The sequence below is a fragment of the Phragmites australis genome, chromosome 1 (genome assembly GCF_958298935.1).
Source record: "Phragmites australis chromosome 1, lpPhrAust1.1, whole genome shotgun sequence".
Taxonomy (NCBI): domain Eukaryota; kingdom Viridiplantae; phylum Streptophyta; class Magnoliopsida; order Poales; family Poaceae; genus Phragmites; species Phragmites australis.
In genome coordinates, this window is record NC_084921.1 from 3,128,067 (window position 1) to 3,138,024 (window position 9,958).

A 9,958-nucleotide genomic window follows, 5' to 3' on the forward strand; every position below is an offset into this window, starting at 1 on the left:
GCCTCAAAAGAAGAGAAGCACTCAGCACCAAAGCTGAAATATAATCTTTTCTTTGCTGCTGGTTAGTGCCAATTAGCTATATCTTTTTTGCTTATTTATGAAATGCGTAACACATTATCAATGCTTCAAAACCAAAGCGAAGACAATTATTACCCTCCAAGATTAACAGGCAGAAAACTAGAGGAAGAAGCAAAACGCCATGGTGGAAAGAAAAGAAAAGCCACGCTGCTTCTGCTTCTTTTTCGTCGCAACAAAATGGCGATGCACATATCGTTTTTATGGGCTTTAATCCTGTGACCACTATGTTGCTAAAATTTAAGGATATATAATATGGTTTCGTAAACAGGTAGAATCCAAAGCAATAAAACAAAATTACTATAAAAAAAATCTCATTTTCCATCAGATTTTGGAGCTAATCCTCATCTGTCTATTATCTTAATATTTAAGATACAAAAGGAGGCACCATATTCGCTATCAAGTTCACAAAATTATTATATTAATTAAAAAAGAAAATGAACTAGATAACTAATTATTATGAATATATAACAGTCTAGATTTAACCAAAAAATCTATATCAAATACGATTAATAAATCGATAAATTCGAACTAAAAATTAGCCATTTAATTTCCATAAGATTTGAGAAGCAAAATATCTAAATAAAGAGTCCAAATAAAATAAAATAAATGATAATTAAAATTAAATTTAGAATAGAAAAAAGATCCATATCAAATATAGTCTTATTAACATGAGCCAACTTGCTAGTTGTATTTTATATAGACTCTATATGATTTTTATAGTAATTTGTTTTTTCTAAGACTATATTTGTACTGTAAAAAAATTCTCATTGTCCATTGGATTCTGGAGCTAATCCTCATTTGTATTGTAAACAAAACTGAAGAAAATGCTAATCCTTGTCCTTTCCCGTATCAAACAGGCGGCTTAAAAGTATCATGCTCGTGCTGATGCCCATGTTAAACACAATACCTTTGGCGCTTGATCACAAGCCACCAAAACGAGCCAACCAACTGCAAAACAGCAGATCACAAGTTCCAACACACCAAAGCCATACCAACAAACGTCCAAAAAGAATTCCATTGTTATTTGTTCTTGTTCCCTCCCCAGGACCAGAACAATCACTAGAGCACGTTCATTTCAGACCACATCCATCAGATCAGCAAGCAGGAATGCATGCAATCCATGACCAGATTCATCACAAGGTCAGAGCAATCTCAGGATTAGAGCAATTCCTGGATCGTTTGACCCGATTTCATCAGTAAGCATGGCATGCAGATCGGAGAACAGCATCCATCCAAGGCAGTAACAGAGAGCAAGAACAAGAATGGCGATGCATCATCTGGAACTTGAAATGCCATTTATATTACGATTACATCGCTGCATCCATTGATAGATTTACATACATAACCACCCTCCGTCATCATCGCCACCACCCCAGCCGGCTGCCGGCGGGAGACCTCGACGGCCGCCCCAAAATGGGCATTCTTCCCCCATCGTCCGCCGGACCCCGGAAGCAGACACGACGGTGCTTTGTCACAGCAACCATCAAGGCCGCCGCCCCGGCCGGGACAGGTACACGCGGCATTGGATCAGCGTCCGGCCGACCCTGAACCCCGGCACCACGGTGAACCCGACGACGCGGTCCTCGGCCGTGGCGGCGGCGTTCTCGGCGCGACCGTCGTTGACGCTCTCCATGTACACCTCCGAGAACCGTGCCCCGGTACGCACCTGGAAGATGGACGCGCCGTCCTCCTCGGCGCCGCCGTCGAACGCGAAGAAGAGGCAGTGCAGCAGCCACACGCGGCGCGCCATCTCGGCGAACTCCGCGAACCACGAGCTCTCCGGGAACCCCGGCCCGGCGCTCACGATGCCGCGCTGCTCCAGCCGCCCGAAGAAGGCCGTCTCCATCCTCGCGTGCACCAGCGACAGGTACTTGGCGCGCAGGAACTTGCCGAACCCGCCCCACCGCGCGTTGCTCACGTCCAGGAAGGCGCTCGCCGGGGCCCCCTTCAGCTCCGTGAACTCCTCGAAGAACCGCTGCCGATCGTAGAACTCCCGCTCGTCGAGGAAGCTCAAATTGAAGTCGCGGCGGTAGAAATTGGAGAACATCTTCATGGCGACGTAGGACTCGAACACGAACTTGGTGTCGCCGGCGCGGCGCGGCGGGAAGCCAGGATGCACGGCGGCGGCGGCCGCGGCGAGATCCCATCCGGCGGACTGCATCGAGTTGAGCATCGACTTGGAGAAGGACCGAATCGACTTCACAGTGTGCCGCAGCGCGGTGAGGAAGTGGGTCGGGTTGAGGCCGGAGGGATGGAGCTCGTCGAGCGACGCGAGGGTCCGGCCCGGGTGGAGGCGCGCCTCCAGGGCGCGCTCGGCACGGAGCTCGGCGGTGAGGGAGCTCCTGGCGCGCTCGGCCTCAGCGTCCTTGGCGCGGAGCTCGGCCTCCAGCTTGCGCGACGTGATCCGGTACGTCTTGAGGAGGTGGCGCTGCTCCTCGGCGTGCGCGGCGAGGACGGTGTGGCCCGCCGCCGCCGCGCCCCTTGCCGCGGCGGCGGGATCCCTGAGGTACCTCCGCTTGGTGTCGGACAGCCTGGTGAGCTCGGCGACCACGGCGGCGTCCGCGGATTGAATCGCCTCCGCATCGTAGGGGAACTGCGCGAGCTGCAGCTGCGCGTACGCCGCCTTCACCGCCGACACACCTGCGAACAGATTGGCAAGTAGGGAGTCCGCGGCGGCGTCCAGAGTGAACTCTGGAGGCGACCGCGCCCCGGCCGCCGCCGCCGCGGCCTTCTTCTCGGCAGCATTGCGGAAGAAGGCATCCAGAGAGTAGGCTGCAGCGAGGTTCCCCGACACCTTGAGCTTGCTCAGCGACGGGATGGAGGGCTCCATGGTCTCCTCGTAGTCATCTCCAACCACAGACGCAGGCGCCTCCGGCGCGCCCGTCGCCGCGGCGTCGCCGCGCTTCCGGCGCAGCAGCTTGGTGAAGGTGCGCGCAAGGTTGGCCGCCTTCTGCTGCTGCGGAGCCGCCACTTGCGCCTCCATTGGGGTTGCGCTGTCACCGCCGGCTCCTCCTCTCCTCCAGCTTCCTCCTCTCTGTCTTGTGGTTTCCGTCCGGTTGTGGGCTCTGGGTGGGGGAAACGCGGGATAGGATTAATTTTTGCAGGAATTCTTGGGGGTTACTGTAAAGTAAAAGGGCGGGCCCCACCCTGCAGGGCTACGTGTATACTGTGCGCGCGCGTGCCTCTGTGGTTCGCCTGCCGATGGATGGAGAGGGTCAAGTGTTCAATTCGTGAAATCTAGAAGGGGTGAAGGGTCAGTTGAACAGTTTTCTAGAGAGCTCATGCGATATTTCTGCCTCCTAAATGATAACTTAAACTATTTAACCTTAATTCAGCTTGTACATAGAATTTTGTAAATGAGATTTGACAGTATTAATGAGAAATAGCCCAAATTTTCAACACGACTTTTCAACTTTTTGCCTTTTTACCGATGGATAAGTGGCACCAGCTTGTACACATCTCGATGAGGGAGGAGCATCTAAGGATGGATATGGATACACTATACTTTAACTTAATCTATTAACTAGATAATATGAGGTAAAGTGGATTAATGATACCCATGATCAATCAAGGACCATCCCTAGGAGCATGGCGACTCAGCACATCGCAATCCGTAGTATTACAGCTCGCATGATGGATAGCTCTCGAAGGCGATGGTGGCGATACATGAACAATATAAATTAGTATCTTCTACTATTAAGTTGCTAACTTCCTTTAGAGAACAATATAAATTACTTTTGTCTTACATCCATCTAACAGTGTTTTCAATATGTTTGATTTATGGCTAAATAGAATGGATGACAATCTAAGAAGTCAAATATTATTTGGGGCGAGAGCTTTATGTTAAGCACTTTGGCTAAACTAGGGCCCTCTCCAACAGGATCTGCAAATTTGAGAATTCTAGTGCTACAGTACTTTGCGGGGTACTGTAGCACTAGAAATTCGTCTTCAGCAGAGTCTGTATTAGTACTGAGGATAGGGGATGCTGTAATAGTATTTTGAGGATGAAAATTTAAGGTAGCTGTTGGAGATGGTCTAAAACAATGTTGTTTTTGACAATGCAAAAGTTAGCTTTTTTATACGGGTCATCTTCAAAGCTACTTGTTTGTAGCCATTGCTACAGACAGAGGAGGAGTAGGGCACTATGCATCTTGCATGTCGTCTTCTGAAGACAACTAAAATAGTGATCTTCTTAAAACATAAATTGTGGTATAGCAACATAATTTGTGAATGATGTTATCTCCTTCTTTGTTTGTTAAAAGAAGAACTTAGTTATTTGTTAGCATCCAGCCAATAGCTACAAACTCGTAATAAATACCATCTATATACATCTCCGGATTTAGATGCTAGGATACGAAGTACTCTGTTCCATTATTAAAAAAACAAAATAGTGGAACCGACGGGCTTGTTCTTGTCAATCTGACGGCCAGGATCAACTTTTGTATCGTGTATGTATGCCTGTGTCCAAGGCATTGTAATCTCGCGGACAAAGTCATTAGCGGAATGACTTAATGTTCGTTCTAAAGGCAGGAAATACTTATTTCCCCCAGCTATAAATCTAAGCAAAAAGAAGAGGCTGCCTTCGCATAAACAGAAATAGAATAAAACAATTGCGAGTTAAGATGTCTAAACAGGACAAATTCTGGTAAGCTCTAGCTCTGACATCTCTAGCTCTGACATAACACAAAAGATAGCATGACCCTTATGGAACGCAATAAAAACGCTACCGCACAGCAAGTACTCCACTCCATCTCTCACACCGTGCACAAACGGCCCGATCGGGAAAACTGTAAAAAGGCCTGATGACATGCCCAAACGGAAACCATATCGACTTTCACAGTTTCGCCGTACCAAAATCTCTCTCTCTCTCTCTCTCTCTCTCTCTCTCTCTCTCTCTCTCTCTCTCTCTCTCTCTCTCTCTCTCTCTCTCTCTCTCTCTCTTCGTAGCAAAATCTCTCTCTCTCGGCAGGAACCGACCAAAACAAGCAGGCCACACCGATACAAATCAGGTCGCTTTTGCTGAAAATTCCAGGGTTTATGGGAGCAATTATGTATGCGCGTGCAAATTCATCGGGTGGTTGGTATGGACATGACTCATGGCTCAGCAACGCCGGCATCATACTCTAGTGTAATCTAAAATTCCATCTAGTCATAAATACATATCATTTTAGAAAATACTGATCAAACTTTTAGAACTTTTACTGATAATGTTTTCAAAATATTTAGTTTAAAAAATTATATATTAAAGTAATATCTTATTCAAAATAATACTCCATGTATTTATAATCAGAAGGAGCCCTACTACTCCCTGTACAGCCAAACAAGAGTAAGGACACATGCCCACTTGTTGTTGGTCCTCAGGGTTCACACATGGCAAGGAACCTAATAAAGGGAGAGCTTTTCGTTGATAGCAACAGCCGTGTTTGGAGTTTTGTTAGTAACAAGCACAGCATCGAAGATCCACGAGGAGTAAAAAAGAATATCATGTACAGTATATACAACTAACATGTAGTAAGAAGAGATTCATGTTTGTACCCAATTCTATTCTGCCTCCCTTCTAAGTATAAAAATCGCATACAGGATTTTAGTTTACTTGCTCCAATGTTCCTCTACTCGTAAACTAAAGTATCCCGACATGTTCTATTCTAGCATCTTAACCTAGTTTAAGCTCGGAATGCGAGGATAATTAAAATGTCCCCATGCCTAATTAAATTTCTCCGGATGAGCCAACCGGTCTGTTACTGTCTCTATATATCATACACCTGCAAGGGAGGGGGTTTAGCATATGTTTGTAAGTGATATATTTTAATGGAAGAAAATTCTACGAGACACGGTCTTACAGTAAGATCGGTTTTTTTATGTCACGTGTTTTTTTCTTTTATCTTAGTTATACGTATCAACTATTGAATCAGAGAATGACGATATGAATTAGAGTCTCGTAGTGATCTTTCAGTAAAAGATCTTATATAATTTCTTTTCTATTCTAATAGTTATTGAGGGATACAGATGAGTTAAATAGGAGGAATCATCCACATTTCTGTTATTCTTTCTCCCGGTGTGGGGAGGGGCGCTACCGCTTGGATCCGCACTGCTGATGGCTACTCCCAACTCCACGATAAAAGAAAAGCGTGATGGCCGGCCGGCGATGAACAGCACATCGCAGGCACCTATTGTGCTGTACCACTAATCACTTGCTTTATTTGCAATTATTCCTGCCACTAAGTGCAACATATACTAACACCCTCTTTTGTGGACGAGGTACTAGTAGTAATAGCGGTACGTAGTAGGTGAAAGATATCACGTGCTTCTTCACCAGGAATTTTCCCTATTGGTGTCTTTTTGAAACATGGGACCAACTTGTTTGGTGAAACACACGAGCTAGAAAAATGGAAAAGGAGAGGCTAATGACCAATCGAGCATGACAAGAACACACGTGTCCAATAATTTGTATCGAGAAAAGCAGAGGTGGCTGACTGGAACTTTTGCAGGAAATAAAACATTCCAAATGGTATAAAATTGGCACCGTTTATTCCCCGAAGACCAGCAACAGCGGTCACGTGCAACCTTCGAGAACCACAGCAGAACAAGCCCGTTTATATTTCAGCTACTTTCTTAATCGTTATACACACGCTACCGTTTGACGTATTGGTTGTAGGAATGTTGCCTTAATTAAGTAGTAGTACCACGACTTTGCCTTAATTATGTTTGGTTGCTGCTGTTATACGTATCTCCATTGCTTAGAACCTAACGCTAGCTGCTTCTGGTAATCACTTGCTGATGATTTGGTTAACCCCAGCAGCTACAGCACGTACAAACTAGTATTAGCCGCTGATTCTATTCGACCAACCAGAAACGGGGATCACTGCTGTTGCTAATACTAGTACACGCCGTGTTCTTCTTCTAAACCTGAACAAGTAATTTCCTTTCCCATTGGCCGCTGTAACTTTTTCTTTAACAACTCAGTTAAAGTCCTGCTGATAGCTCCATACCCCGGTACAAACCTCCTGTAATCAGCTTCCGTTGGCACGAGTGTGGTAGAATCCAAGAACATGCATGCTTAGGTATCTTTTGGAACCCGAGATTTTTTTCTCGAATCCTGTATATTTTTCTGTAAAATTAAACTGATTTCTATAAATTTTCTATACGATTCCTATAAAATTTCAACTAGCGTTACTACTACGGTGCGGGCGATTGCATTTTTACCATCTCCCCTTACTGGTGTTAACTTGACTAACTTGCGTGTCCATTGGCCAGGCCAGTCAAGCAAAGATCACCTCCAACGGTTTTCCTTCACGGTTGAGATTCTCGTTGTGAGAGGATTCTCGTTCTCTTTAATATTTTAACGGTTTCTCTTCACAACAAGATTTTCAGGATTATTCTCTTCAGGACGAGATTCTCTTTCGTTTCCTTTCGCGATTCCCTTTGAAAACGAGAAAAGAAATCGGAAAAAAAAATAAAATAAAGAAAATATGGTTAGAGATGGTCTAATGCCTCTGGATGAGTCCTTGTTTTACTTCAACATGGATCAAGTGATCACCGTGTGCAAATGCTAAAGCTGCCACGGTTTCGTGACCTCACGTACGTAGTGGTCCATGGCCAACAGTACAAAACAAAAGGAGGGAGAAAATGTCGCCAAAAAAAGTCAGAATTTTATTCGCGTGCTCACTCCGTTTAAGAACAGGACGGATCTGTATATTGATGAATACTACAGCGTGAGGGCATCGAGGAAACGTAAAACGATGAGAGAACGACGGGTTTCCGAATCCTACCGCAACCAGCAGAAAATTGGGGTACAAAACCAAGCAACAAGGGGCGACCTTGTCATGGAATCCGTACCTCGGATTCCAAGCAAATGAACGAGGATTGAACGAAATGAGAAGAAGCGCGAGGGATGGAGGCGAAGAAATTGGACTCACCAGACGACCGATGAAGCAAAGCAAGACGAGGGATTAGCAGAGGCTCCTCTCCTGTCCTGCAAATCACCTGCTCCTCTCCCTCCCTTCACTCGACTTGAGCATCAAACCAGGGACGCGGAAGTCGTCGCCAACCCTCTTCGACGCCTGCCTGCTGCCGTCTCGCCCGGCGGGCCAAGCGGAGTAGGAAGAGAAGGGGAAGCAGCGCGACCGCGATGCCGACGCGACAGGCAGCCACAGAGAGAGGGAGGGTGTCAGGGGGACGCGCTACTGCCAATAAAAAACCCCTCTATATTTCCATTTATGTCCCTCTCTTCGAAAGCAAACTTTATAAGTATTAGTACCAAAGATTTTTATAGGATCTTAATTTAGTTACATATTCTCTGAATTAATGATAGAAGTAAATTTTATATGATTTTATCTTATGAAAAACCTTTTTCACTATGATAATATATATTCACGCTCTCTCTCTTTTTCAACTCAGTAATTAGATCATGTGATAAATAACATAGAAAGAGGCTCAGGAGGATCTTTCTAGATAGAATCCTATAAAATTTACTTACTTCAACGGTTAGATTAAAAAGAGTAGAGAGGACATGTGTCATCATAAAGAAGAAGATATTTTTAAAACCCAGTCTTACAAAATTTACTTCTCCTCTAAAAATAAAGTTTATAGAACTTTCCTATAAAAAATCTCCGTGATACATTTGATTCAGTCATATATCCTCTGATTCAACAATTAGGTTAAAGAAGAGAAAAAAAGCACATGTTATAATGGAAAAAAAGTATTTATAAAACACAATCCTATAGAATTTGATTTACTCCTCGGCTCTATTTCTTACGGGGTTACATACGCTACCGGAAATGCCCTGGGGTCGTCAGGGTCTGTTGGCGCCACGTTGCATAGCATGGTGGGACCCGAGTCTCTCTTCTGGTCAAATTTTGGCACCGCCACCGAAGATTTCGTCTGGACGACTAAACGGATTTTCGTCGAATGCCCGCAGATCAAGGGATAATTATGCGATTTGTTACTAAATTGCTATTGAGAAAATAATTTTTCCTTATGATCTGTCACTTCAAGGTGGGGCTGCTCGGAAAAATAAGCATACTCAATTCATGATGTGATATGCAGTGTAAGTTGTAATAAAATGTATAGATGGATTAGAAAAAATTATAAGTGGAAAAATAAAGAAAGAAATAAAATATCACTTTTCATATCATGAATTTAGCCCGATCCTTAAATGCACGAGACTGGTCTCATAGGTTATTTTTCGGTTGCTGGTGAGCTTAATTTCTGCCCACATTTGTATTTAATAGGAAAATTATACTGATACTCCATTCAACCATAAATGCATGTAATTTAAAAAAATATTGGGTCAATTTTTACACTTTGACTAACAAAAGCTTTTAAAATATTTAGTTAGAAACTTTAAGATCATATGTGTAGATTTATTTTAAAAAATATTTTCATAATATCATAAATTGAATATTTTTATAAATATATTTTTAATATAATATAGTGGTCAAAATTATGTATTAGAGATCGTATTTTATCTAAAATAATATGTATTTATAATTAGAGAAAGTATTTGAGTCCAGCTATGGATTGAAAAGGGGACTAGCGAACTCGAGTCTCCTACCAGCATGCAAATTAAAAACTATCTAATTAGTTAATTAAATTGATCTACCTATGCCCATCCTAGTTGCTTGCATTTGCCATGCGTGTATGCAAGCATGTCTGCACTTTTTGCAGCGCAGGCACGGGTGATGAACTCGGCATCGATCCGACGACTAGCCCAGGTTGCTCTGCTCTGGTCACCACCTTTGGATCATGAGCACCTGCTTCTGCTTGCCGGCACCATCTTTGCACGCGAGCGATGCGTCTTTGAAAGGCAATGCTTCCCTCAGCATGCCACTGATCCACTCTTGGATTCGAGCTCGACGAAACAACGCCGCTGCGAATCTTG

General features: G+C 44.2%; 1 protein-coding gene across 1 annotated transcript; it reads right to left on the reverse strand.

Annotated features, from left to right (window-relative positions):
• Window positions 1–1,356: 1,356 nt before the first annotated feature.
• On the reverse strand, window positions 1,357–8,275 carry LOC133917545 (protein GRAVITROPIC IN THE LIGHT 1-like). The gene is made up of 2 exons (XM_062361458.1): window positions 7,995–8,275; window positions 1,357–3,143 (listed from the first exon to the last, which is right to left on the reverse strand). Exon 2 carries the CDS (start codon window positions 3,059–3,061, stop codon window positions 1,562–1,564), a length of 1,500 nt encoding a protein of 499 aa, XP_062217442.1. The 5' UTR covers window positions 3,062–3,143; window positions 7,995–8,275; the 3' UTR covers window positions 1,357–1,561.
• Window positions 8,276–9,958: the final 1,683 nt, after the last annotated feature.